Source organism: Melospiza melodia, chromosome 7, assembly GCF_035770615.1.
Source record: "Melospiza melodia melodia isolate bMelMel2 chromosome 7, bMelMel2.pri, whole genome shotgun sequence".
Taxonomy (NCBI): domain Eukaryota; kingdom Metazoa; phylum Chordata; class Aves; order Passeriformes; family Passerellidae; genus Melospiza; species Melospiza melodia.
In genome coordinates, this window is record NC_086200.1 from 28,657,448 (window position 1) to 28,672,587 (window position 15,140).

Here is a 15,140-nt window from a genome sequence, read left to right on the forward strand (position 1 = left end):
CTCATCCCAAACCCTTTGGCACTCTCAGGGACCCTCTGGCACTCTCAGAGATGATCCCAATCCCTCTGGCACTCTCAGGGCTCATCCCAAACCCTTTGGCACTCTCAGGGACCCTTTGGCACTTTCAGGGCTGATCCCAAACCCTCTGGCACTCTCAGGGCTGATCCCAAACCCTCTGGCACTCTCAGTCATCACCTCCATGGTTCTCCAGCTCCCCACAGGGATTCCTGCAGCACTGGAAGCTCTCCTCTCCCCTCTCCTCCTGCTGTTTTCCCCTTCACTTTCCCTACATCTCCAGCTTTTCACCCTCTGATTGGCAATTTCCCGAGCTGTCCAGCGAGCAGGGAAATTCACTGTGAGCTCTGACTGTCGAGTTCCCATGGAAACGTGCTCTGGGCAGCAGGAGGAGCCAGCACCGAGCTCAGAGCTGCTGATGGAGGTAGCAGGGAACAACCCAGGGGTGGAGGCTGAATTCTGTGACCAAGAGAGAGCAAACAAGCACAGGACACAGCTCCCACAAAGCCAGGATCAGGGAGGGAGGGAAGGCAGCTCCTGGTGTGGATGGGATGCAGCAAATCTTGGAAGCAGAGAGAGTTTCCTTGTCCCTGGGTGGTGCTGGAGGCTTGGGGTGCCTTCATGGCCATCACTGCATCCCAGAGCTCCAGATAAGCACAAAAACCCCTCTGCCCTTTCCTCCTGGCACTGCAGGCTCACAGCAGGAAAAGCTGGCCCAGCATCACAAATCCCACTCTGAACTAATGCAGGAAACAACTTTTCCACGCAGGAAACAAATCCTCCATAGAATTCAGGTTATCTGGGCAGCAGACAGAATTCACAGAATTTCCATAGAATTCAGGTTATCTGGGCAGCAGATAGAATTCACAGAATTTCCACAGAATTCAGATATCTGGGCAGGATCAGGGAGGGAGGGAAGGCAGCTCCTGGTGTGGATGGGATGCAGCAAATCTTCTTGGAAGCAGAGAGAGTTTCCTTGTCCCTGGGTGGTGCTGGAGGCTTGGGGTGCCTTCATGCCCATCCCTGCATCCCAGAGCTCCAGAAAAGCACAAAAACCCCTCTGCCCTTTCCTCCTGGCACTGCAGACTCACTCCAGGAAAAGCTGGCCCAGCATCACAAATCCCACTCTGAACTAATGCAGGAAACAACTTTTCCATGCAGGAAACAAATCCTCCATAGAATTCAGGTTATCTGGGCAGCAGACAGAATTCACAGAATTTCCATAGAATTCAGGTTATCTGGGCAGCAGATAGAATTCACAGAATTTCCACAGAATTCAGATATCTGGGCAGGATCAGGGAGGGAGGGAAGGCAGCTCCTGGTGTGGATGGGATGCAGCAAATCTTCTTGGAAGCAGAGAGAGTTTCCTTGTCCCTGGGTGGTGCTGGAGGCTTGGGGTGCCTTCATGCCCATCCCTGCATCCCAGAGCTCCAGAAAAGCACAAAAACCCCTCTGCCCTTTCCTCCTGGCACTGCAGGCTCACAGCAGGAAAAGCTGGCCCAGCATCAAAAATCCCACTCTGAACTAATGCAGGAAACAACTTTTCTGTCAGGAATTTCTTCACTGAGCATCCACATATTCCCACACAGCTCCTGCAGGGCTTGGCCAAAACTGCCCCTTTGGCAGAAAAATGAGCATCTCTCAGACCAAGAAAGAAATTCTGGTGTTCCAACTTCGTGTTCTTAATTCAGGGTGCTTCACTTGAGAAATGTCAGTGCCTGGTGAGTACAAAGGAGGTTCCCTTCAATGGTAATGCAGAGCTGTGCCTCAGTGATGCATGCAGATACTCCTTGATAAATTCCTACTATTCCTTGATAAATTCCTAATCCATACAGTTCTGCCCTGCCCCAAAGCTTTGTTTCACCTCCTGCCAATGTGGGCTTACTGCTGTAGGGATATTCCTCTTCCCATTTCTGCAAAGTTGTTCACTCACTTCTCTGACAAGTGGAGCATCAGGACAGAAACATTTCAGGAGAGAAACCTGTCCCAGACAAACAGAGGGTGCTGCTCCTGCCTCAGGAAAAACTCCAGTTTGTCCTGTGGGAGCTGCAAGGAGCCTGCAGGGAGGTGCTCAGAGCCCAAAGGTTTCTGTTCTTGTCCATGGGAAGCACAGTTGGTGTTCTGACATTTGTAACTATTAGGGAATGTGGTACTTTTCATAAACTTAGAGATTTCCTTGGCCAAAAGCTTGTTTCTAAATCAGCACCCTGGTTTTTAAGTATCACACAACCAGAAATACACACATTCACACAAAATATTATAAAATATATCTCATGTTCTTGGCAGTGACAGTCACTACAAACTGTTTGGGAATATAAGATAAAAACCTTTGAAATGGAAATAAAATGCTGTCCCACAGCACAAACAGCAGCACACAAACCCTCCCCTGGCCTCTACTAAACTGCTTTCAGGGGCAGCACCAACAGCACAAGGCATGGAGACAAAAGGAGAAGAAATAGATCAGTAAAGCAAGGAAAAGAGGCAAAATGAGTTAATGGATTTGGAAAGGGCTGAAGTTGCAAACCTTCTCCACCTGGAGGAGGCATTTGAGCTGCTGAGAGCTCCCCATTAAATTACCAGCTTCTCTTGTTCCCAGCTCTGAACTTCTCAGCAAATGCTGCTCTGCCCAAGCTGTCCCCTGCAGGCTGACAGCACCTCCATCTCAGAATCCTTTCCCTTCAGACATTATTTCCCCATCATGTGATCTTTTCTGCAACAGCATTTTGGCCTTGACAATGTGCTGGGGGCTGCTGCAGGACTGAGGCAGCTCAGCAGTGATGGGGGAGGCAGTGGAGGGAGCTGCAGACAGGAGAATCAGCTGCAGACCAGTGAGCTGAACACATTAAAAAGCCAGTGCTGCTGCAGGGATCTGCCTCTTAGTGGGCTGGGCAGGTGTAGGAATGAAGGAATCTCTTCCCAAAGGCTGCAGGAGCCTCAGTGCCACACAGTAATGTCCTGGGGACATTGCCAGGCTGATGGCACCCAAAGTGTTGGGGAAGAAGAACCAGGAAAGCCTTATAAATATGATTGTCTGGCAAAAGATTTTCAGAATATAGAAACTGTAAGTGAGATTGAAATGAAAGCAAGCTCTGAGATCCCTCAGTTACTGAACAACTGGAAAACAATGGTGTGGCTGGCTGAAGGTAATCCCCTTTGGATGGGACAACACCCTCTGCTTGCAGGCAGCTCCAAGGGTCAGAGCAGACCCTACAGCTTGGCAGAAGGGGCCCAAAGAGGAGTTTTTAGGGTTTAAAATGTAACACAGTATGGCAATGTAGTGATTCTTATAGGCTGTATGGAAATGCTATAGGATTTGTATCTTGTACTAGATTGGTTAGTGAGAATCAGAATATTCAACACAGGAGAAGATTTATTCTATTGGAACAGGAACTTTGCTCTCTTACCCTTTTGCTCTCTTACCTTTTTTACTCCCTTACTCTCTCCCCCTCTCTTCTCTCAGTCCTGCTCTGAGCTGTGGCTGCAGCTCCCAGCAGGGCCCTGCACCCAGGCCCTTTGCAATAAACCCAAGTTCCACAACCTGGCTGCAGAGATCTCTCATCTCTGTCCATCCTACCCCCCTGATGCTCCTACAGGAAAGCGAGGAGGGGGCAGCCACACCATCACCCTCAGCACCTGCTGTGTCCCTGCACTGCCCTCCTGCCCCCATCTCTCTGCCACACACAGACCCCTCCTCACACAGAGCCAGGACCCTGTGTCTCATTTCCTGGTCCCCCTCACAAGCCCAGGGCCACCAAAGGAGAAACAAGGAGAGATGACAACTACCTCCACGGCTCTCGCTGTCCGCAGGCTTCACCTGGATCGGGCGTGCCATCTGCAAGGGAACAGAAATGCAGAGGTTATTGCTTGGCCCAGTGCCCAGCACAGGCTGCTGAGGGCACTGGCAACAGGGCACAGGAAGGGGAGAGGCAGAAGGGAAACCAAGACACTGTGATGGCCAGCAGTACCCTTGAAGAAGGGAGCATTTTATTCCAAAAGGAACCTGGCGCTTTTCCCCGTTCAGCTCTCCTGGAAATGCCCACCATGCACAAAGCTCTGCCTCCTCAGCACAGGCAGGACTCTGAGGAAGCAGCTCAGCACCATGTGACTGGAGCCTGAGCAGTGGCCTGAGGTGAGGCTGTGCCTGGGAGCTCTTCCTGTGTGTGCCCTGACTCAGTGCAGGCACGGCCACGTCACCCACTGAGCCACCACGGACTGTCCTTGAGCAGGGAGGGGACACTGCCTGTGAACGTGGCCAGGAGCAGCAGGGCAACAAGGGCTGTCTGTCCACCCTTCCAGAGCCCTCACACTGACAGCTCTGTGCACCACAGAAGCTCTTGAGAACTTGGCCAGGAGCAGCACAGCAAGCAGGGCTGTCTGTCCACCCTTCCCCAGCCCTCACACTGACAGCTCTGTGCACCAGAGAAGCTCTTGAGAACTTGAGAATGTGGCCAGGAGCAGCACAGCAAGCAGGGCTGTCTGTCCACCCTTCCAGAGCCCTCACACTGACAGCTCTGTGCACCAGAGAAGCTCTTGAGGACTTGAGAACTTGTCCAGGAGCAGCAGGGCAAGCAGGGCTGTGCTGTCTCCCCCTTCCCCAGCCCTCACACAGGCACCAGAGAAGCTCTTGAGAAGGGCAGTGCTGCTCTCCAACATCTCTCATGGCCCTCAGAGGAAATGCTCAGGTTGAAAGTGGCAAAACTCCTCTTGTTTGGGTGTGGAGAAGAGGTTTTTCCTTCTCTTGCAGCCATTAGTGTCAGCAGCAATAATCCAAGCACAAACAAGCCTCAAGGGTAGCTTAGCTCACATGGTTTGGGGACTCTCCAGGTGAGACAGAAGAGCTGCATTAAGGAACACACAGCTTTAAGTGTCTGCTTTGAAAAGCAGGGCAAAACTCATCTGCTGGCAGGGCTGTGTGTCCTGTGCTGCCCAGACAGGCAGCTGACAAGCTGTAGCCTCCTTTCCCAGCTAGCAGGATCCAAGTGCACCAGAATATCCTCCAAGGAATGGTGCACAGGGCAGATTTCCACATTCACAGCACATCTCACTCCATGGCTCTCAGCATCACTCAAAGGGGCTGACAGTGACCTGAATCAGTGACATTCATAATAAAAAAACAACCAGAATGTTGCAGGCAAGACCTGCACACGAGCTGCAGGTCCAGACACAGCCTGCTCCCTCTTTTAGGAAACCCCTGAGGAAAAACAGCAGCAAAACAGAAAATGAAATCAAGCCATAAAAGTCACCAAGTGAGATGTGTTTAAAAGCCAGCATGAAATATGTGGAAGGCTTGTCAGTCTCCACATCCCCAAGAGCTGGAGGAAACCCGTGAGGTGGCTCTGCAGTTCACAGGGCAGAGATGCCAACCAGGAGGTGGCAGCTGGCATGGCCTGGCATGGCACACAGCCTGGCAGCTGGGGGCTCTGAAGCTGTTTTCCTCTGGCTGAAGGAGCCCAGGCAGGATAAGCAGAGGCTGGAGCAGACCCACACCATTCCTGCCTCAAGGATTGACCATGGGGCTGCTGAAAATGGCCCCAGGGATGGGCTGGCAGCTCCCCAAAGGAAGGCCCAGCTGCTGCCATGCTGCACCTTGACAAAAACAGCCCCAAGAGCTGCTGAACCATTTAGGGAAGACAGAGAGCTGCAGGTCTGTTGGGGAAGATGAAACAGGAAAGCCTTATAAATATGATTGCCTGGCAAAAATTTTGAGAATATGGAAACTATAAGTGAGATGGAAATGAAAGCAAGCTTTGAGATCCCTCAGTTACTGAACAACTGGAAAACAATGGTGTGGCCACTGAAGGCAATCCCCTTTTGATGGAACAACACCCTCTGCGTGCAGACAGGCCCAAGGGTCTGAGCAGACCCTACAGCTTGGCAGAGGGGGTCCATAGAGGAGTTTTAAGGGTTTAAAATGTAACACAGTATGGGAATGTAGTGATTCTTATAGGCTGTATGGAAATGCTATAGGATTTGTATCTTGTACTAGATTGGTTAGTGAGAATCAGAATATTCAACACAGATGATTTATTGTATTGGAACAGGAACTTTGCTCTCTTAGCTCTTACCTGTTACTCTCTTACCCCTTTTATTCTCTTATGCTTTTACTCTCTCACCCTCTCATCCTCTCTCCCCCTCTCTCCTCTCAGCCCTGCTCTGAGCTGTGGCTGCAGCTCCCAGCAGGGCCCTGCACTTGGCCCTTTGCAATAAACCCCAAGTTCCACAACCAGAAGAAGATTTATTGTATTGTAACAGGAACCTCGTCCTCTTTTACTCTCTCTTTACCCTCTTTACTCTTCCTCACACTCTCATCTCTTTACCACTCTCTTGCCTTCTCTCTCTTTGCCTCTCTCTTCTCTCAGCCCTGCTCTGAGCTGTGCCTGGCAGCTCCCAGCAGGGCCCTGCACTTGGCCCTTTGCAATAAACCCCAAGTTCCATGCCCTGGCTGCAGAGATCTCTCGTGTCTGTCTGTCCTGACCATCCTACCCCCATCAATCCTACCCAGGTCCTTTCCCCACCCTTGCTCAGCTGCAGGGATCTGCAGAGCTCCTGATGTCCTACTGCCATGTGGCCCCAGCATTTGCAGCCCTGGAAGTCACCAGGAGCTGCTGAGGGCCCAGCACCCCTTTGCTGAGCTGAGTGGGACGTGGGGCAGTGATTCAGGAGCCTGAGGTCAGGGATTGCTGCACAAAGCCTCAGATTTCCTTGCTGAGAGGCTGCTGCCAGTGCTCACGGGCCCTGGCACGCTGCCTGTGCGAGCTGAGGCTGGCAGAGGCTGAGTGGGAGAGGGCAGGCAGCCCAGATGTGTGCTCAGAACAGAGAGAGCTCCCTGCAGAGCCAGCAGAGGCAGCTGGCCACGTCACATCCAGGACATGGATTCCCCCAGCACCAAGGAACGGTTTTGTTTCTAGCCAGGATGCAAAACCAGCTGAGCTGATGGGGAGGGAGGTGAGGCACAGACTCAGCTCTCAGCTCCTGTGAGGAAGCCAAAGCCCCAGAGCCGTGTGGGGGTAGGAGGGGCAGCAGGGATGCTGTGGAAATGCAGGGCACACACAGCCAGCACCTCCCTGCCGGGGCTGCAGGGGCTGAGGGGAGGATGGGGGGAGGTTAATACCTGAGGCCATCTCCCTGTCCCCTCCCCCAGCAGGGCTGTCACTCCAGCTCCCAGCACCTAGGATAAAGGAGGTGTTGTCATGGAAACGGTTATTCACCACATGGAACCTGACATTTGCAGTTGCCATGGAAACCAGCTCTTGGGGGCATTCCCTGTGCTTTGCACAAAAGAGACATTTTGATATCATCTCTGGGGAAGGGGCCCCCTCTCCCCATCTGTCCATCCCTGGCCTTTCCCCCACACCCCAGGGACGTGACCCCAGGGGTGGTGACCCCACCAAAGCTGAAATCCTGGGGGAGGATTTCAGTGGCATCCCTCAGGGTCACTGACCCTGTGAGGTGATGTGCCCACGATGCCCTGGCAGTGGTGGCAGTGCCAGCACAGCAATGGTGCAAACCCAGAGGCAGCTCCTGAGTGGGAATACAAGAGGAATCAGGGCTGCCCTGCACCCCCAGATATGGCCACAGCTCCTCTCCTGCCCACCTGAAACAGCCCCTGGGGTGGGCATTGAAAGACTTTCCCCCTGCCCATTTCCAGAGGCTCTGAGCTGGTCTTTATCTGCTCTGGAAGATAAGGGGAAAGAGAAGGAAACAAGATACAAGAAATTTGTGCAGATGCTGAGGCTTGGAGAAGAGCAGCAGGATTGTCTGGCAGATTTGTCTCTCATCTCAGGCAGAAGGAGCCCTGTTCCTCCTTGCACACAAGAGGCTTCCATCACCACTCTCATGTTGCCACCAAAGATGAAAAAATTATCAAAGGCCTCTCTAACACAGGGAGTCCACAGCAGCTTTAACTAAACCAACTTAAGGCCTTAAGCACTGTCCCTAAATTCTGTGTACAGGTCTCAGACAAAGAGCTCTGTCCCCTGCAGGACACACAGTAGGAATGGTCAAGTTTTACCTCTCCCATTTGAGGGAGGAAGAGAGGAACAGCAGTGGAGGACCCACTTCTGGAAGTACAAATTCTCCTGGCCTCCAGTCATCACCTGAGGCTGCACAGCAAGCAGAGAGCACACCTGAATAAGAAAATTGTATTTTTACACACCCAGCTCAGTAATCAGAGAGCACACCTGAATAAGAAAATTGTATTTGTATATACCCAGCAGTCAGGATGTGCCTGCCCTAAATTCCCAGAATGGAAGGACATGGATGCCTTTTACCACACAGGAACACAGAGGTGAGCACATGTGTAGGATGGAGAATTCCAGCAAATGATTCATGAGCCTGCACCTGCCTCACAAGCTGAGCTTTGCCTTCCCTGTTCAATTATTCAGCTGAGCATTATTAGTCTTCATTTCTTAAGAATATCACATTAACATTTAGCACATGCTGTCAGGACACCAAGGGCCAAATGTCCCCTGTCCCTCACACCTCAGGGTCCTCCTCACCCACTGCTGCTGGCACTGCAAGGGCTGGCAGCTCCATGACCCACTGCACTCAGGAAATCCTCTGCAGCAGCACTGGGCACCAGATGGGCAGCAAAGCTCCTGCTCCAGCTTTTCCCTCACATTCCCCTCCTGGCTGGATACACAACACAGCTGTCCCTGCTCTCAGCTCTCACTGAGGTTTCTCTGCCTGCACCATTGCCCCTCTCAGGAGCCTTGCTGGATTTCTGGGGGGATTCAAAGGCAGCCAAGCTCAGGAGCATCACACAGCAGCCACGTCCTGTGCAGCCCTCTGAGAACAGAGAGGAGACACCCACAGGGAGGGTCACAGAATCACAGAATTTCTAGGTTGGAAGACACCTTTAAGATCATGGAGTCCAACCCATGCCACTGCAGCCCAGAGACTTCCAGGAAAGGGGAAAGGCTAAGAGGCCTTGGGGAAAGTGTCTGGATTACATCAAACCCAAATCCCAGGATTGGGCAGCACAGAGAAGCAGGGAACCCTTCCCCTCTGCTTTTGAGGAAATGCTCCCCACCTTTGTAGCACAAGAACCTGGCATCAAACATCCTGGCACTCCTGAAGTCACAGGAAGCTTTGCTATGGTTTCACCAAAGCCAAAATGCACCACTTCTCTCACCACACCCCAAATAAAGACTTGTGGAGGTGAACTGGCTCCCCATGTTCAATCAGTGCCCAGCATGAGCTGGCAGTCAGCTCAGCAATCTGGCAGCCCTGTTCTTCAAGGAGAAGATTCCCAGATTCCCCCTTCTTCAGCTTTCAAATTGCAAAAGCTGGATGGAAGGAAAAAGCCCCCTGAGACAGCAGGGCAAGCCTCTCTATTAATTACAAGTAAGTGATGTAAAATAGCCCCTAAGGTGCAATGCAGGGGAACCTCAGAGTGTAAGAGGGTCACAAGCAGAGTGTACAAAGCACACAATGCAGGCTGGCTCCTCTGGGATGGCAAAAACCAAAAGGCATCCAAGGCCACTGGCAGAATTAGGCCTTAGGCTCTTCCTTTTACAAATTGTGGGCTTGTCCTCCTCTGGCCAGTTCAAAATGCCCAGCCTGAATGATCATAATCACTTCTAAGTGGGCAGAGCTCATAAATCTAAATGCTAATTTGTTCATTTGGATTCTGTTTCTGATTGGGAATGGATTAGTGGCAGTCTCAGTGCTCAAGTGTCCTGCTTGCATCTTCCCTCTGCCATCTCAGTGTGCCTCAGTCCTGTCCAGGAGAACCATCCTTCCCTGAGAAAGAGGGGTTGTCTCATACAGAAACATGAGCAACATCAGCACCAAGTTCTGGCACAGCTCTACAGGCTGCTTATGAATTCACCTCATTCAATCCTGCTATGGAGGAGACAAGGATAATTATGAGCAGTGTGTGTTCCAGGTGGAGGAACTGAGGCATGTGGTATTGAAGATCATGCACAAAGTCTGTGGCAGAAGCAGGATGTGAATCCCAGAGTACAAACCACACAGCTTCTGCCTGCAAGGCTCAGCTACATCTTTATGCACAAGCAAGGAAGATTGCTAAAGGACTGATGAAACTGAAAACCCCAAAAAGTCCTCTAGAAAGTTCATCAAGACCACAAAAACAGATTGTTCTGGACTTGAGAAAGCCATGGACCTGGCATGGCTGGGTGCTCAGACCCACAGTCCTGTGTCAGCTGCAGCATCTTGCTTCAGAGATTTGCCCAAGATTGTCACATTTGTCAAGGAATTGCTCAGACCCACAGTCCTGTGTCAGCTGCAGCATCCTGCTTCAGAGACTTGCCCAAGATTGCCACATTTCCCAAAGAATTGCCCCAAGGAATGCTCAGGGCTTAAGGCCTGCAAAAAGCAGCAGTAAGATGGGTCACCAAATTGTGCAAGAAAGCTGCAGAGGGAAAAGCTGGGAGCACACATCAGCTGGCTTTGATCCACTGGAAAGGACCCCCAGCACCCTGAGCCTTCCCCACTGGTCCAGGGAGCACCTTCAGGGGTTCTCTGTGCACAAGGTGCAGCCTCCAAGGACCCCAAAAAAGCAGGGAAGGGAAGAGCAGTGTCTGAGTTGATGGACACAGCTTCTGCCTGCAAGGCTCAGCTACATGCACAAACAAGGAAGATTCTTGAAGGACTGATGAAACTGAAAACCCCAAAAACTCCTCTAGAAACTTCATCAAGACCACAAGGGATCATTCTGGCCTCCAGAATGTTGTCTTGGGACAACACTCAGGCATGGCTGGCTGCTCAGATCTACAGTCCTGTGTCAGCTGCAGCATCCTGCTTCAGAGATTTGCCCAAGATTGTCACATTTGTCAAGGAATTGCTCAGACCCACAGTCCTGTGTCAGCTGCAGCATCCTGCTTCAGAGATTTGCCCAAGATTGCCACATTTCCCAAGGAATTGCCCTAAGGAATGCTCAGGGCTTAAGGCCTGCAAAAAGCAGCAGTAAAATGCTGTGAGAGGGGTCACCAAATTGTGCAAGAAAGCTGCAGAGGGAAAAGCTGGGAGCACACATCAGCTGGCTTTGATCCACTGGAAAGGACCCCCAGCACCCTGAGCCTTCCCCACTGGTCCAGGGAGCACCTTCAGGGGTTCTCTGTGCACAAGGTGCAGCCTCCAAGGACCCCAAAAAAGCAGGGAAGGGGAAGGGAAGAGCCTGGGGCAGCAGTGTCTGAGCTGATGGACTCAGCAGCTCTGCAGAGCCTGCACAAACCTCTCCTGGCTGTGCTGGCAGGTTCACTGCTGCACCTTCCCTTCTCCTGCCCCATGGCAGGTAATGACAGTGGCCAGGAAAAGCCATTTCTGGTGATGTAACAGAGGGGGGAGGCACAGGGACCCTCTGCCTGCACACACAGAGTGGCTGTGCCAGTTCCCTTGGCAACCACTAACACTGACAATCCCAGCAGAGCAAAACCTCCGTGGATACTGACACACCCACGGGAAAATCCACCCCAAACCCCACATAAATCCCCTGAGCCTGCTCTGGGCTGATATGAGAGAAGCTGTTTCCCTTTAGGGGTGCTGGCAGACAAGAAAAGAGGCCCCAGGTGACTGCAGGATGCCCCTGGAGACAGTAAAATCTCATTTGGAGAAGGCCCTCAGTGATGTGGTGTAGTCAGCCCTGCTTTGAGCGGGTTTGAGCACAGACCCCAGGGGTCTCTTGCACCATAAATTATCCTGTGATCCCATCTCCATCATGTTCACAAAGCTGTGTGCAGGCTCACACCCCAAATGACCCCAGAGAGGGGGAAATGTGGAGCCTCACCCAGGAGGGGGTGCCTGTGGGCTGGTGTGCAGGTACAGGTGAGTTCAGCAGCACAGCAAAGTGAGACCAGCAGGGAAGAGCCAGCTCTGAGGGGCAAAAGTCAAAGCTTTGTGCTGCAAGGAGATGCCAGGGCCTGGCTGTGCCAAGGGCAGCAATTCCTCTGGAGAAAGGAAGAGCCCTTGTGCACAGGACAGAGCCTGCATGTGTCCAGTTGGGCAGCATGATCTTTAATTTCACTGTTCTTCCAATTCCACAGGGAACAGGAGGCAGTGTCTACCTTGGCAGCTTCATCTTCAGTGCAGGCACTTCACTGGGCTTTGCCTCACTGAGAGTTCTCAGCCCCTCAAGTCAAACCCTCAACAGCACAAGTATTTTCAATTCTCTCTGCACTGAACAGGCTGAAGTTCAGGCACTGAACTTCTGCTGCTGCTTCTGGGCTGCTTTAGCCCAGCACCTTCATGTCCTGGTGCTGCCATTTCCATGAGATAGAAATACAAAGAGCATTAGCCAAGGCTAACTGATAATGCTGCGTGGCTCTCAGCAATGGGATTGAGTATCAAAGCTGCAGCATGGACATGGGAAAAACATCTCCACCCTGCCCTGCTCAAGGGTTCAAGTTGAAAAGATTACTCAGCAGGGTCCAGCTTCAAACCTCAGCCAAACCCTCAACAGCACAAGTATTTTCAATTCTCTCTGCACTGAACAGACATTTCTGCTGTTTCTTGACCAGAGGCTGCTTTAGCCCAGCACCTTCATGTCCTGGTGCTGCCATTTCCATGAGATAGCCTGGAAATGTATTTCTCTGTATTTCTAACTGATAATGCTGCATGGCTCCCAGCAATGGGATTGTCTCTCAAACCTGCAGGATGGACATGGGAAAAACTTCTCCACGCTGCCTTGTTCAAGGCTTCAAGCTGCAAAGATTAATGAGCAGGGCACAGCTTCAAACCTCACCAAACATTTAGACCACTTAAAACTTTCAGAAATACTGGTCCAGGCTGGTTTCACACCAGTATGGCAGAAATGAGAGGGGAGGGGAGAATGAGATGCTCTGCCCTCTCCACCAAAGTGCCTCCTGTGCTCCCTGCTGCCACCACGGGCTGTGGATGCTGCCAGATGGCCCAGGTGACCCCTTGCTGCTGGCAGCACACAGGACACAGCCCCCTGCTCCAGCTCTGCTGGCTCTCTGCACGATGCTGGTGCCCAACCACCTGAATTAGTGCTGCAGCATCTCAACCCCTGGTGCATTCCCAGAGCCTGTGTCTGCTCTCATGCTGCTGCTCTCTGTAATTTTCCATTCCTGTGTCCCTGCATCCATGAGTTCTCCCTATGATGTGGCCACATTTCAGTACCCTCATCACTGCTCTTAAACTGCCCTTATTCCCAGCTTGGATCAATACCAATTTCTGCCACTTACTTGCCTACCTTTCAGCAGGCCTTTCTTTGTTCTGCATAGAAATAAAACTGGAACTGTACCTTGCCAAAAGAATTACTTTTTTAAACCTCCCCCCCTCCACTTCCTCCCTCTATTCTTCTTCCTCTTCTTCTTCAGGAGCAATTTTATGTAATTTGCAACTGTCTGGCTGCAAATGAAAAGAGACATAGAGCGTTTCTGCGAAATATTGAAAAGCTGCATGCTTTTCCCTCAAATTTCACTTAGCAAGAGGCTTTAACTTGCTGTGTGATCACTGTGTGTCATTAATAACCTCTCCAATTCCTTTCAGAACTCAGCAAAGTGAAGGCACAATCACGAATCAAAGGCATGGGTTATTGAGATATAATATCATTTCAGTGAGGCAGGGAGGAGCGTGCCAGGGAGTGGGGAGAAGGTGAAACACTGCACTGCTGGGCTGGCTGGCAGCTGGAGAGGGCACCAAATTTAGGAAATAGCCTTGAAGGCCTGATTTCAACAATTCAGCAGCTCTGAGGGCAGCACAGGTGTGTTAGATAATACAATATGTACAGGTGAGACTGGTTGAGTCACCATCAAATGTGGCACTTAAGGACTTGGTTCAGTGCACCTGGCAGGGCTGGGTTAATGTTGGATTCAATAATCTCAGAGGCCTTCCCAACATGATGATTCTATCAGAGTCTTGCTCCTTTACACCCTGAGCACATTGGTCCATATAAAAGAATGTAAAAGCCAAAGTTCTGTGTACCTCAGAATAAGATGCTGAGCCTTACTGTTAAAAAATGAGCTTTTTAGAGTTTAAATTCCATTCAGTCACCATACATCCAACTGCACTCAATACAGAAACAAAACAGAATTTTGACCTCATACACAGAGAACTTGCCCCAAATGCCACAAGAATAAATACAGGCAACAGTGATTCCTACAGACTTATGTGGAAAACCTAAAATATAAATATAACTATAGATAAAAGCCTAGGTAAGCTACACTGCACTCATGGCCCTGCAGGTGGGCTGACATTGCTGGCACCAGACCTGGAAGATCCCAGCAACACCTCTGTGAGCCCAGACCTACCCAGTGACAGCCTGGAACAGAACCCAGAAATGCTGCTGCAGATGCCTGATCACAGCCTGAGCATCTCAGAAACCACATCAGAGCATTTCCATACTGTCCTTACCAAATCCTCAGTCTGGACCAAAAACCTCATTTGTCTCTATGCAGGCTCATGAAGTGTTGAGTTCAAGCACAGCTCTCTGCATTGAGGCAAACAAAGGAAGGTATTTTGGTTCTTGTGGCATCTGTGGCTGCTTGGTGGTACAACAGCAAGTGTAGGATCAGCACAAGATCTTTCCTCTGCCAAGTTGGATCCCTTGATGTCTCTAAACCTCCTGTCATGCACTCAGGTGACAGTTTGTGTCACCCTACACTTCATAACCCTTCAGCTTTCTTTCTTTTCCTGCTGTGTGCAATGCAGAGAAAGGATATGGGTAAAATGCACAAGAAATCAGAGTGTGGCCCATTGACTGAAATCTCAGTGGTGTGGTCAGAACTTTCTGTGCCCTGCCCTGTGCTGGGGCCTGGCTGAACTCCTGGGGATGGATGGGCTTTGCCCCAGAGATCACCAGAAGATGATCCAGATGTGAATAAACAGAGATGAAATTTTACATCCTTGTTCCTACAACAGGGAAGAACTGCCTGGCTCTGCTGTCTGTGATTCCTTTCCAAAGTGCTGCCCACAAGAACAGGTGATGCTACACAAACACCACCAAACTATGGCTGAAAGTCACCTCAGCTCACCCAGCCCATGGCCATGCCAAGCAACCATCTCCACATGCCCAAAAAGAGAGAGAGAATTGTGCCTTCTTGGTCACTGAGGGACTGAACAAAAGAGAAACTAAATGTGATGAAGTGGCAGCCTGAAAATAGCTCCAAATGCAGCACAGCTCATCTTCATCCTAATCCTGA

At 51.0% G+C, this 15,140-nt stretch overlaps 1 protein-coding gene across 4 annotated transcripts in view; it reads right to left on the reverse strand.

Annotated features, from left to right (window-relative positions):
• Positions 1–15,140, reverse strand: part of CELF5 (CUGBP Elav-like family member 5) — a 42,356-nt gene that overhangs the window by 18,675 nt on the left and 8,541 nt on the right. For 3 of the 4 annotated variants that reach the window (XM_063160948.1, XM_063160950.1, XM_063160951.1), the window contains exon 3: positions 3,796–3,847. In XM_063160948.1, the coding sequence (XP_063017018.1) occupies positions 3,796–3,847 (52 nt within the window). The remainder of the gene's footprint in view (positions 1–3,795; positions 3,848–15,140) is intronic. The other variant, XM_063160949.1, reaches the window with a different exon arrangement.